Genomic DNA, 13,716 nt, shown 5'->3' with positions numbered 1-13,716 from the left:
ATTTACAGCCCAACACTTTAGACAGCTTTTTTTTTTAGTAAAAAATATTATTAACTAATAACCAATTCTATTAACCTAAATTATACAAGTATTCATTCTACTTTAACTATAGTGGAAGGTCTGGTTAATTGGTTTAAAATATGGTTAATGATTCAGGGTGTGGCCATGTCACAGACCATTTTGTCTGTGGGAGTTTTTGACCATTGACCACACCTCGATTCTTCAAGTTGACGTGGACAATTTGTGTGTTTATTTGTTTTTAATGTCCTGGGCCAGTCCAGCATTTATTAATGGAATAGCAAACTAAATAGTCTTTTCAATACATTTAAAGTTTCTTTTTATTCTAGGTTTTGTCTTTGGAGAAACACCTGAAGCTCTTTGTATGGTGCAGCATTCATCATTAAGTTTGGAGCCAGGGTGTGTTTCTCCCCTTTTTTCTTTGATATCTGATATACAAATATCAGTTTCCATTTTTCTTTTGATCGGATTCTCTATACAGGGTTTTTTGTCCCCACTTAATGCATAAAAACACAGAAGAGATGGACCTGTCCAAAAAAATAAAAAAGACGAATTTTAAAAGGAAAAAAACTGCATATTTTCTTATCCATTGGATACAGGAATTCTTTAGACCGTAGGAATGTCAAACAGAAGTTCAACATGGGGTGAGCAAAAGAGCAACAAAGCCAACAGACCACAGAAAAACAACAGAAAACTGGGGACTGCTTACAGCTTAAGACCCACCAGAAACTGGCGTAAGATAATGCTTGAATACCTGCCTTGCAAACCAAGTTGTTTGCTGCCAAGAAGCGCAAGAAGCATTCACAAATATAGGAGAGTGCCAATTCCCAACACCGTAATTTTAGAGAATTGTCTACATAGACGCCAGTAAATCCTTATGTGTTTCAGATATAGACTTGTCTCCTTAAAGTGGTTGTAAAATCTTATATATCATGAGGTGAAAGAGGGGACCTATGGCAAAAGTAGGGGTAGTGAAGGCATATTGGAGAACGAAGTAGGAAAAGGGGCAGTGATGAGAGCAGGATAGGAAGGTGCCCCCCCACACTGAAGGGAGGCAGTGAAGCATGCACAGGTGCAGTTCAGGCATAGTGGTGAGAGCAGGGAGCTGCAGACATGTTGGTGAAATGGGAGGCATGCAGGTGTGGTGTTGGGAACTGAGAGGGGTGCTGTCATGGTGGTGAGAGCAGGAAAGCAGTGTGCAGGTAGGATAGTGGGAGCAGAGGGGGTGTGTGCATGCAAGCATTGGGTGAGTGTGTGTGAGGTTGCACAGGTACATTGGTGAATGCTGGAGTGGGGACATAGGCATAGTGGTAAGAACGGCATCCTGCAGGTGCGTTGAAGTGAAAGTAATGTTGCACAGGTACAGTTGCAGCAGTGATCAAGGGAATGCAGGTGTAGCAGACAGTAAAAAATAAAATAAAGGGGGGGGGGGGGCAGGACAGGTACAGAGGATTGTGAGAGAAGTGATTAAGGTGTAGATGGTGGGAGTAGGGAGGTGCAGGCACAGAGGGTGGTGTGGGAGGTGGGAGTGTAAGTGTTGTGGGTGCTGAAAGGAGAGCTGCAGATGCAGAGACTGATAAGAATTGGAAAAATGGGCGTGGAGATACAATTGGTGCTGAAAAAAGTGGGTGCGGAGGGTGGTACAAAAGGAGAGAAGGGATGCAAGTGTGATGGATGTAGAAAGAAAGGAAGCTAGAGATCGGTAGATTGTGAGAAAAGGGGTGATGGAGGGTCTACTTCAGAGTGCAGTGGGGAAGCTGAAAGGGTGCAGGGGGGTGGGGGCTGGTTGACATGGCAGAGGACTGGCTTACATTGTGGTGAGGGGACACAGTTGGGTGATAGTGTAAAGGGGGGGGGGGGGGGCGCTTGGGGGGTGTTAGGTGAGGTAGGATGCACTAGGCTAATAGCGGCACACCCTCCCTGCACAGAGCCTAACACTTTTCCTGCTCTCACTGAAGGGAGATTCTGATAAAATGAATGAAGGGCTGCCTAACAGCTTCTCTGCTGCTATTTCAGCCTGTCTGTTCTTTTAGCCCTGACAATACTGTGTAACCTGAACCCTAGATTATGAGATACAGAGTTAAAGATAAAATATTTTTTATAACAAATGGATTAAAAAACAACCAGACAGACACTTGTTAAAATCTTTGCAAAGTAGGAATTGCCTATATGCTATTACAACACACAACCCATACACCAAGAAATATGGTCCTGAATAATCGTAGAGATGTCCTTTTTGAGGCAATAAATATTGTTCTATCAGGCTTGGTGTGAGTTGGTTCTTAGTGTTCAGTAGCTCGGCTCTACATGTTACATGCATAAACGCTTCTTCAGGAGCTTAGGAGCATTCTTTGTAAAATAGAAGGTGGGAGAATTATCGTTTTATCCCTGGAGTTACTCTTTTTTTTTTAATGCATGCCAATATTCGGTTTGCTTTATTAGCAGCAGCTTGGCATTGCATGCCATTGCTGAGCCTATCATCTACTAGGATCCCCCCAGGTCCTATTCTATCATAGATTCCCCTATAGCAGTGATGGAGAACTTCGGCACCCCAGGATGTTTTGGAACTACATTTCCCATCATGCTCCACTACACTGCAAAGTGCAGGACAATAATGGAAAATGTAGTTCCAAAATATCTGGGGTGCCAAGTTTCGCCATCACTGCCCTAGAGGTTCTCCGCCTGGTCCCCCTGCCCTAGAGGTTCTCCTCCTGGTCCGGCCACACCTGGAGTATGTTGTCCAGTTCTGGGCACCAGTCCTCAGGAAGGATGTACTGGAAATGGAACGAGTACAACTAAGGGCAACAAAGCTTTAAAAAAAAAAAAAAAAGGGTCTGGAGGACATTCGTTATGAAGAAAGTTTGCAAACGCTGAACAACTTCTCTCTGGAGAAGAGACGCTTGAGAGAGAATAGGCTTTCAAATTTACAAATTACCATACTGGTTACATAGTTGGTGACCCCACAATAGGGATAAAAATGGAGTTTAACAAGACACGTGGCCACTCAAAATTAGAAGAAAAGGAGGTTTAACCTTACGATAAATAGAAAATAAAAATAAAAAAGGTTGGGACTTTGGCGAAGCATGCGATTTTGGAACAAAAGGCAGGAGAGCAGTAAAAATCAAGTAACGTAAATGTATTGGCTGTAAATTTAATGCATGACATAGGGCGCAGAGATACACATTCTATAGTCCATAATCCATCATAAACCTTAAACCTCGTAGAGCATTCTTTACTGTAAGAGCGGCAAGGATGTGGAATTCCCTTCCATACGTGGTGGTCTCAGGGGGCAGCATCGATAGTTTCAAAAAGCAGATAAGCATCTGAACAACCACAACATACATACAAAGTAATACTGACATATAATTACACACATTGGTTGGACTTGATGAATTGGTGTCTTTTTTCAACCTCACCTACTATGTAACCAATTGTGGAAGAGTTCCACATCCTTGCCCTGACAGTGAAAAACCCCCTGCACAGTTTAAGGTTAAACCGCCTCTCCTCCAATCTCAGTGTGTCCTCTAAGACGCACTATACAACTTTTGTTGTCAGATTTCCTTTAGGTTTATCAAAACCATGTAGTGTAAGGGCCTGCCTGATTGCATACAAATAGAAACTATTAAGGTTTGACCTCATATTATATGGTTTTGGTAAATCTGAAGGAAAAAATCTACAGAAAATTGTATAGTGTGTATGGGGTCTTATACTGCTTGAGCCTGAATAGTTTTTTCCTATGTTGGGATCGCCATTGAGGCATTTGTAAATCACTATCATATCTCCTTTAAAATGTTGTTTCTCCAGCGAGAATAGATTTAGTGTTTGCAGTTGTTCCTCGTAATCTAGGTCCTCCAGTCCCCTTATTAGTTTTGTTGCCCTTCTTTGGACTCTCTTCAGTTCTAGCACATACCTTCTAAGAACCGGTGACTAGACCACATATGGAGTATTCTGTCCAATCAGAGTTTTATAAAGTGGTAGGATTATCATTCTCGCTCTGGAGTATATCCCCTTTTTTATGCATGCTATAATTCTGTTGGCTTTGGTAGCTGCAGCTTGACATTGCATGCTATTGCTCAATCTGTCATCTACTAGGACCCCCAGATATTTTTCCATCCTTGATTCCACCAGCGGTTCTCCCTCTAGTGAGTATTTTTGAATTTATGTGTTTTTATGTTAGTTTTTATATTAAGCAGTTATATTAACAGTTTTGTGCTTAAAAAAAAAAAAAAAAAAACACAGTAAAGTTAGCCCAATTTTTGCATAATGTGAAAGATGAAGTTACGCTGAGTAAATAGATACCTAACATGTCACTCTTCAGAATTGCACACGCTCGTGGAATGGCGCCAAACGTCGCTACTTAAAAATCCCCATAAGCGGCGCTTTTCATTTTTTTACTGGTTACATTTTTTGAGTTACAGAGGAGAGCTAGGGCTAGAAATATTGCTCTCGCTCCAACGTTCGCAGCGATACCTCACATGTGTAGTTTGAACACCGTTTTCATATGTGGGCGGGACTTACATATGCGTTCGCTTCTGCATGCAAGCTCACGGGGATAAGGGCGCTTTAAAAAATATTTTTTGTTTATTGTTCATTTTACTTTATTTTAGTTTGACATTTTTTTCCCCCAAGAATACATTTTTTTAACACTTTTATTCCCATTACAAGGAATGTAGACATCCCTTGTAATAGGAATATGGCATGACAGGTCCTCTTTACAGTGAGATATGGGGTCAATAAGACCCCGCATCTCACCTCTATGCTGGGAAGCCTGAAATAAAAAAAAAAAAGATTCTGGCTTTGATCGTATTGGTGAGTCGGTAGAAGCACTGGAGGGCAGCGGGGGGGGGGGGGGGGGGGGACGTCTATGGCTGGGTATTGCAGGGTATCACCGAGTATGGCTGGGTATCTCCGGGTATGGCTGGGTATTGTCAGGAGTTGTACTGCAGAGTATTGGCTGGCATTGCAGAGTATTGGCAGGGAATTGAGGGGTTACATTTCGGTGAGCAGCGATGTTGGCACTGCAGATCTAGCCCACAGCGCTGCTGACACCGATCTCTTCCCCCTCCGCTGTACCGATCGGTACAGAGAGGGGGAGGGAGGAACCAGTGTTTGACGGAGCGTTTACATGGTAAACGGCCGCAATGAGTGGATGCTCTCGAGTGCGCGCTCCAGGGGGCATGCAAGAGCGGAATTCTGGGAGGACATCATATTACGGCCTCTCAGAGTTAAACAACCACCCTGTAGCAGTCATTCGGCTATGGGCCAGTTGTTAAGTGGTTAATAACATATCATACTAGCCTACTCTGTATAATGGTTTTGCACAGAGCAGCCTCTTTATGGGTCCCTGCACTTCTGGGCCCTCCCTCCTGCCAAGCAGCTTGCTCTGGGGGCTCCCAAGCCCCTTCTCTGCGTTTCCATTCACACACAGAGCCGTGGTTTGGCCTCGTCCCCCCTTTATCTCCACACTGGCTTTGACTGACAGCAACAGGAGCCAATAAATGAGGGAAAGTCCCCAGGAGAGCCGAGGCTCTCGTGCACATTGCTAGATCGCGTTGGGGCTCAGGTATTAAAAAGAGCTGGGGGGGCTGCTGCACAGAGATGGTTTTTCACCTTCATGCATTCTATAAGGTAAAAAACCATGAGCCTTCAGACTCCACTTTAACTCCCAACAAAATGGACATTCAGCTACAGTTGTTTCTGTAGCAAATATCCTCAGCACCAGAGGAAACCATAGACCAGCTTAAGTCTGCAAGGTACCCACAACATTAAGTTGTACGGTAGTGAGAGGGACAGGGAAACTGTGGATCAAAAACTCCTTAAGGAACACCCAGATATTATAACCTGACCTGAATAGCGGAGCCCTGTGTGAACTGAAATAAAGACAAGTAGTCACTTTCGATTAGGGGACTGAAATAAGGGGTATGTGAGCCTGGTCCCCAACCAGGGCTCACCAAAGGAAGAAGGGGAGCAAGCGCACTATCTTGGTACAATGCAAAAAAGATACAATAGAATGTGTAGACAAATCATATAAAAATTTAGAAAAGTTTATTAATACATGGCAAAGAAAGTCAGTAGTAAATTAAAAACATAGGTGACTTGGTCAAGGGCAATGTTTCAACTAGTTTTGCGGACTGGGCCGCTTCATCAGGAAAAACATCTGCAATTTAATTGACACAAGATCAATGGCAATATAGTCAATCATATACAAAAAAATATATACAGTTCAGCAATGTATAGATTTACACAAGGGGAGAAAAAAGAAGTAAAGGCTGCTTACCAGAGTCCTGGTGTGCACAAGGCATCACCAGTAGGGTCTCCTGTGGCAACTGGGTGGAGATTAACAAGTCAAGGGGCTGGAGTCTGGGTGAAATAAAGTGCATAACGTACATGAACCAAAACTAGGTAACAAATGGAAGGAAAGTACAGGATGGGGAGGATTGGAGATAGTAACAGAGCAGCCAAACTGAACTGATGTGAAAAAAAGGAAAAACCATGTGCACCACTGTGAGAAACCAAGCAAAATTTGTGGGATTTCTCAGTGGTGCACGTTTTTCCTTTTTTCACATCAATTCAGTTTGGCTGCTTGACTTATTTTTTACACTTCTTCCACAACTTGAACCACAAATCTTTTGCTTTTGGTAACCTATACCACTATTTATCACCCAATTTCAACATTCTCACTCAGTCACTATCTCACCTCACCATCCTGTGCTTTCCTTCCATTTGTTACCTAGTTTTGGTTGATCTACCTTATGCACTTTAAGCTGTCCTTTTTCTCCGCTTGTGTAAACAAAGCTGAGCTGTATATATATATATATTTTGTATATGATTGACTATATTGTCATTGATCTTGTGTCAATTAAATTGCAGATGTTTTTCCTGATTAAGCAACCCAGTCCGCAAAACTAGTTGAAACCTATGTTTTTAATATTAAAATAATAAATATTAAATAAACATTTCTAAATGTTATGATTGTCTACACATTCAATTGCATATTTTTTGCATTGTAGTAAGATAGTCCACTTGCTCCTCTTCTTTCTTTGGTGAGCCCTGGTTGGGGACCGGGCTCCCAAACCCCTTATTTCATTAAGTCTTGGATGATGGTAGAACCCTCGTTTTAACATACACACTTATTGACATTGCTCTTAGAGGTCACCCATGTTTTTCCCGATTACGGGACTGTTAGAGAAAGAACACCCCAGTATATATAATTAACTGGGAGGCTGTTCTCCTTGGCTAATTGGCAAGTTGTCCAGGATTTTCATATCCATCCTGAGTTTAGCTGTAGCCAACCTAGGAATCTTCTAGAAATGTAAGGCTCTCACAGAGAGAACACCAGTATTAAAAAAAAAAAAAAAAAGGGGGGGGGGGATCTGCATTTGTTGGCTTTGAGGATTTACCATATTCAGTATGAATCTACCAGCGCTCATTGGCTGCGGGGAGAGACATCAAATATGTAATAGGGGGAAAAAAACATCTGAGGACACTTGCAAAAAACTGGGTCATGATGGTTATGGTTTTTCTGTTCTGGTTATTCGTTTTTTATTTTTGCCAGTATCTATTTTTCACGTAGGTAGCAGTATAACCTGACAATCAAACTCCCGCGTCCCTCAATGGACGAGAAAGAAAGGGTATTTCTGGGAAATTACTTTGTAGTTATTTTACCAGTCTGGGTGTAAATGGTTATTAGCAAAAGTTTCCTTCAACAAAAAGCAACTGAAAATAAAATACTCACGTGTCATAAGTGTAATAAGCATGCTCAAACCGATGGCAAGAACGTGGCGTGACTTTGTAAACACCTAAAATATAGAGGAAATAAGCAGAATTCAAGAATCGTTATAGAATACAATGCAACTTGCTTTGTTTTTATGGCTTTCAGTTAAAAAGTAGAGCTGCACGATTTATCGTAAAAAACTTGTGATCTCGATCCAACCCCCCCCTCACGATCTTAATCCGCATTTCCACGATTCACGTAACAAGTGCAAAGCCATTCTCAGCTTACAGCTGTCAAAAAAAATAAAAAAAACGCAAGGGAAAAGTTTATTACAACACTGAACCGTGCTGAGATAAAAATATCTTGTATCATTTGGTTCTTTTATCAAAAGGGTTGAACTTCATGAGGGCAGTTTAACCATTTAAAGCGCAACTAACTTCAGTAATTTTTTTCATCTTTCCATCTATTACATCTTCTGCCCTAACTTTGGATGGTAAAGCTTTTTTTTTTTCTATAATGTGAATGATATTATGCCAAGAATCTTGAGAGAATCATAATGTTAATTCTAAGCAAAAAAGTTGTGATTCTCATTTTATCCAGAATCGTGCAACTCTAGTTAAAAGTAAACCTGTCATATCACAAAACATCTAAATCAGTGCGACACACAAGCAGCAGGCAAAAAGGTAGGGGGTACATCCCCACAGAAGTCAATAAAAAGAAGATGATCTTCTGTGTACCTAAGAGAGCTCTGGAATCCAGGAGAACTCTGTATATTACAAAAAGGTCCAGCTCCAAGACAGAGCCCAGGTCAACCCCTTCACCCAAGAATCAGGAATGGAGTTTTTTTGGGTGTGGGGGTAGTAGGGTAGCTATGCATGCTAGCCTTTCATACCAAACCAGAACCAAAAAGTTGGTGTTGGACTATACCGGTACTTTATATATAAAAACAAGAAAAGAGTTAGAAATAGTAGTAAAATTTAGCACAAGTTTAATAATTAACAAAAGATACAAAATATCGCAATTAAAATTCTAATACACCCCAGATTAACATATACAACTACTCATAATAGAGTTCAATTCTGGTGGCGTAGATGAAGAATTCCTCTACTAGTTTTGCGGATTGTCCGCTTCTTCAGGAGGAGGTCTATATAAATGATATACAATTCATAAACAATTAATATAATTACACAATTGAAACATTATTCAGCCAATAATATATATGTAGAATAACAAATAATAAAGTCAAAGGATAAAGGGAATATAGGGAAATTTCACTCACCCAGAAATTCAGAGAAAAGGGGAGGTAAAAACAAAGTTTGGATAGGTGGGCCCCTTCTATGTTCTCCCACCGGCGGACATGGGGGATAAAATGCGTATGGCACTAATAAAAGAGAAGATGTTGTTTTAGATAGAATATACACAATAGGGATATATATAAATGCACATAGATGTATATGTTCCCTTACTAGGGCAATAGTACATATTTAGATAATCCAGATAATGTACCAATTTTTACCTGATAGAGATATAAGAGTAAGATAAAGACAGGTGTCCAGTATCGTAATATATTCAGTGTCTTGAGCCTATAGTAGGTACACTGTTACCGGTGAGGGTGGAAAACTGCTGCATCTACATTAAAAAGTAGAGAGAGGGCCAAAGATCGTATATTGTAGTGATAAAAATTTAGTAACATCTAAAAATTATTTAGAAGTCTGTTACCTGACAATGCGCCAACGCCAAATATAGGATAATAGGTGTAATGGGTGTATATGGTAAAAACACCCGTCCTGCGTTGTTATATACTCAATAGCTAAAAGTCATGGTAAATTCAGTATCTCAATAAGAAATACGATACCGCTGCGTTAAACTAGGAAAAACTAGGAATAAGTATGTGTAATAAATAAAGGCGTCTCATGCAGCAATACCGAAATATCAATAATACCCCAAGTAGTATTTGGAGAAACATTACCTGGTAAACGCAGATACTGGAGCGGAATCACTAGTCCTATGCTACCGCAAGCCCAAACACAGCGGTCTGAAAAACGTTCCCGCCGGCTGACACGCCTGACGGAACACCTGTTGGGGATCCCATAAAACAGCGGTCTTTTCAGACCTCTGTGTTTGGGCTTGCAGTGGCATAGGACTAGTGATTCCGCTCCAGTATCTGCGTTTACCAGGTAATGTTTCTCCAAATACTACTTGGGGTATTATTGATATTTCGGTATTGCTGCATGAGACGCCTTTATTTATTACATACTTATTCCTAGTTTTTCCTAGTTTAACGCAGCGGTATCGTATTTCTTATTGAGATACTGAATTTACCACGACTTTAAACTATTGAGTATATAACAACGCAGGACGGGTGTTTTTACCATATACACCCATTACACCTATTATCCTATATTTGGCGTTGGCATTGGCGCATTACCGGCGCCTCCACTTTAATAAACCTACAACTGTCAGGTAACAGACTTCTAAATAATTTTTAGATCTTACTAAATTTTTATGACTACAATATACGATCTTTGGCCCTCTCTCTACTTTTTAATGTAGATGCAGCAGTTTTCCACCCTCAACCGTAACAGTGTACCTACTATAGGCTCAAGACACTGAATATATTACGACACTGGACATCTGTCTTTATCTTACTCTTATATCGCTATCAGGTAAAAATTGGTACATTATCTGGATTATCTAAATACGTACTATTGCCCTAGTAAGGGAACATATACATCTATGTGCATATATATCCCTATTGTGTATATTCTATCTAAAACAACATCTTCTCTTTTATTAGTGCCATACGCATTTTATCCCCCATGTCCGCCGGTGGGGGAACATAGAAGGGGCCCACCTATCCAAACTTTGTTTTTACCTCCTCTTTTCTTTTTTCTTTTCTCTTTTCCCTACATTCCCTTTATCCTTTGACTTTATTATTTGTTATTCTACATATATATTATTGGCTGAATAATGTTTTAATTGTTTAATTATATTAATTGTTAATTGTTTATGAATTGTATATAATTTATATAGACCTCCTCCTGAAGAAGCGGACAATCCGTGAAACTAGTAGAGGAATTCTTCATCTACGCCACCAGAATTTAACTCTATTATGAGTAGTTGTATATGTTAATCTGGGGTGTATTAGAATTTTAATTGCGATATTTTGTATCGTTTGTTAATTATTAAACTTGTGCTAAATTTTACTACTATTTCTAACTCTTTTCTTGTTTCTATATATAAAGTACCGGTATAGTCCAACACCAATTTTTTGGTTCTGGTTTGGTATGAAAGGCTAGCATGCATAGCTACCCTACTACCCCCACACCCAAAAAAACTCCATTCTCGAATTAATTTATGGATGATGGTACACTCTTTAAATTTCACTTATTTGAGGCTACACTCTCAAACCCTCACCAAAGAATCACATAATGCTATGCAAGTCCTTATACTGAGCTGTAGCAATCAAGGAGGCAGGTCAACATTGCAATCTAAAGCTAGACTTAAAAGGAGAATAGTGTACACTTCCCAATAGACTTTGGGGGCACCATAGGCTGCAGAAAACAGTTTGAAAAAACATCTATCAAAATACAAAAAAAAAAAAAAAGCTAAAGAATGCAGTTTTCATCAGTGTAGTACAATGGATTACTACATATTTTTCTTTCCTCCAGAGTTCAGTAATGGCCAGAACACGGATAACCAGGTATGCCCCCCATGGCCAGGGATGCCACAAAATGGTACCAGTCAGTGCCCACTACAAATGCCTGCCAGATGTTGCCTCATCAGTGCCCATCAGTGAAGGAGTAAACTTACTTATTTACAACATTTTATAAACAAAAAGAAAAAAAAAATTCTACATTTTTGGTCTCTCTATTTGTTTTGCAAAAAATAAAAACCCCAGCAGTGATCAAACATGACCAAAAGAAAGCTCTATTTGTGGGAACAAAATTATAAAAAATTTGGGTACAAGTAACACGACCACACAATTGTCATTCAAAATGCGATAGCGCAGAAAGCTAAAAATTGGCCAGGGCAGGAAGGGGCGAAAGTGCCTGGTATTGAAGTGGTTAAGAATTGTATAGGGATAAAACTTTTTTGCAGAAGGGAGTTTAACAGGACACGTGGCCACGCATTCAAATTAGAAGAAATTAGGTTTAACCTTAAACCACGTAGTGGGTTCTTTGCTGTAAGAGCAGCAAGGATTTTGAATTCCATTCCACAGGTGGTGGTCTCAGGGGGGTGCATCAATAGTTTCAAAAATATTTTAGATAAGCACCTGAACTACAAAATACAGGGATATATAATGTAATACGCACTTATAATCAGACACACAGGTTGAATTTGATGTTTTTCAACCTCACCTACTATGTAATTTTCAAGTCTTTCTTCTTCATTATCACAAAGCGTGACAGTGAAAAAAAAATTAAAATTTTGGGCTGTCACCAGAACAGGAAATTAAAGTGAAATCTTCTAATAGGGACAATAATCCTGATGACAAGGGATTGCCTCATGTAGGAGGGATTTTTGCCTGCTTCCCGATTTGGCTATAGGGCAGGAAATGAAAGGAAATCTACCAAATGCCTGTTCTGGGCATGTGACTGAAATATATCATAGTCACACAAAGCAAGGTATTTAGCGCTTTTAAGAGGTAGGCCTGCAATGGCAGCCCCATACGTCCCTCATGACAAAGTCAATTTAAGGTGCATGAAGGTAAAAAATGTCTGCCTACCTGGCTCCTCTCTCAATCCAGCACCAACCTGTCTGCAGCAACGCTGTTCTTGCTTACTGGATTCAAAGGCTAAGCTGACCGTAGTAGGAGCTTATGGCTCCTGCTGATGTCAGTGTAGCTGGTGAATCCAGTAAGTCAATATCTCTAAACAGGGAACAGGGGACGTGGCTGAGCGCACTGTGTCCATACGGCTTGCTTTGGGGGCACCATAAAAAAGGAGCAAGCGGGGGGGGCGTGACTCCAGAAGAAGCAGCAAGGGGACTGCTGTGTGCAATTTCACTGCACAGAGCAGGCAAGTATAACCTTTAATATTTTAGTTTAAAAAAAAAAATTGCCTTTACAACCACTGTAATGTAAAGGAAACCTTTTTTAGTTTTGGATAAAGGAGGGGAAAGGTTTAGACTTATTGTCAGGCTTTCATTGCTCTGTCTGCTAGGGAGAATCACTAACTATGTATGTTCCGATATCATTATATGTCAAACCAAAAAACGGGAAATCCAAACACTGAATTTTCGAAAGCGAAAGAAGGGGAAATCCTCCAATGGAGACCGCTGTTCCTATGACAGCTTTCGCATATGGGAAATCCCCTCAGTTTTCTTCTAATTTCCGATTTCTCCAAGACAGGAAGTGAAGTGAAATCTTCCCAGCAGGATAGAGAAAGCAAAAAAATAACTTGCCGAATCATAAAATAGTTTTTTTCTACATTTTAGATAAAACTTGACACTCCTATCAAGTTTCAATATTTCAAACTGTCCTAATGGCAATGGCCATAAAAAGTTAAAAGTAAGCAGCGATGGATAAGCGCAAGTTCCACTATTGAGTGGAATACCGCTTTAATCAGGAGATCCAAAAGTATGAAAATATATAAAATAAAAAACAAATCACCTGGTTTTGAAAGACAAAACCTGTTCACTCCTTTTGTTAAATTGTAAACGCCAACGTGTTCTGGTCCATTTCCATCCTGGTAAAACTCCTGTTTATAAAAAAAAATACGGATTGAAAGTCAGCAAAAAAAAAAAAAAAAAATACATTATCAGGTGATTTCCATTTTTCTTAATGTTCTTAAACAAATGTACAAAGGAATGTACAGTAGCAAGATGCACTGAGATGTGCAGCATGTTAAAGAATTACAAAGATAGTGAATTTATGGGTCTTTTGACAGAGTTTTTCTTTTCTTTTACAGAGAGACATTCTCATGGTAGACTATCATTTCAAACTGAGCCTCCACAATGAAGAGATCAGCAGATCTGTGCAT

At 40.0% G+C, this 13,716-nt stretch overlaps 1 protein-coding gene across 1 annotated transcript in view; it reads right to left on the bottom strand.

Moving 5' to 3' along the window:
- The window catches only part of LOC143924556 (BOS complex subunit NOMO3-like), a 210,978-nt gene that overhangs the window by 114,378 nt on the left and 82,884 nt on the right, over positions 1–13,716 (bottom strand). The window contains exons 16-17 of the mRNA XM_077448933.1: positions 13,347–13,434; positions 7,754–7,817 (exon numbers count right to left, since the gene is read on the bottom strand). Of these exons, the coding sequence (XP_077305059.1) occupies positions 7,754–7,817; positions 13,347–13,434 (152 nt within the window). The remainder of the gene's footprint in view (positions 1–7,753; positions 7,818–13,346; positions 13,435–13,716) is intronic.

The sequence above is a fragment of the Lithobates pipiens genome, unplaced genomic scaffold, assembly GCF_037356315.1.
Source record: "Lithobates pipiens isolate NorthernLeopardFrog02 unplaced genomic scaffold, aLitPip1_a1.2 Scaffold_22, whole genome shotgun sequence".
Classification (NCBI taxonomy): Eukaryota; Metazoa; Chordata; class Amphibia; order Anura; family Ranidae; genus Lithobates; species Lithobates pipiens.
This window is presented reverse-complemented; position numbering and strand designations above follow the sequence as displayed.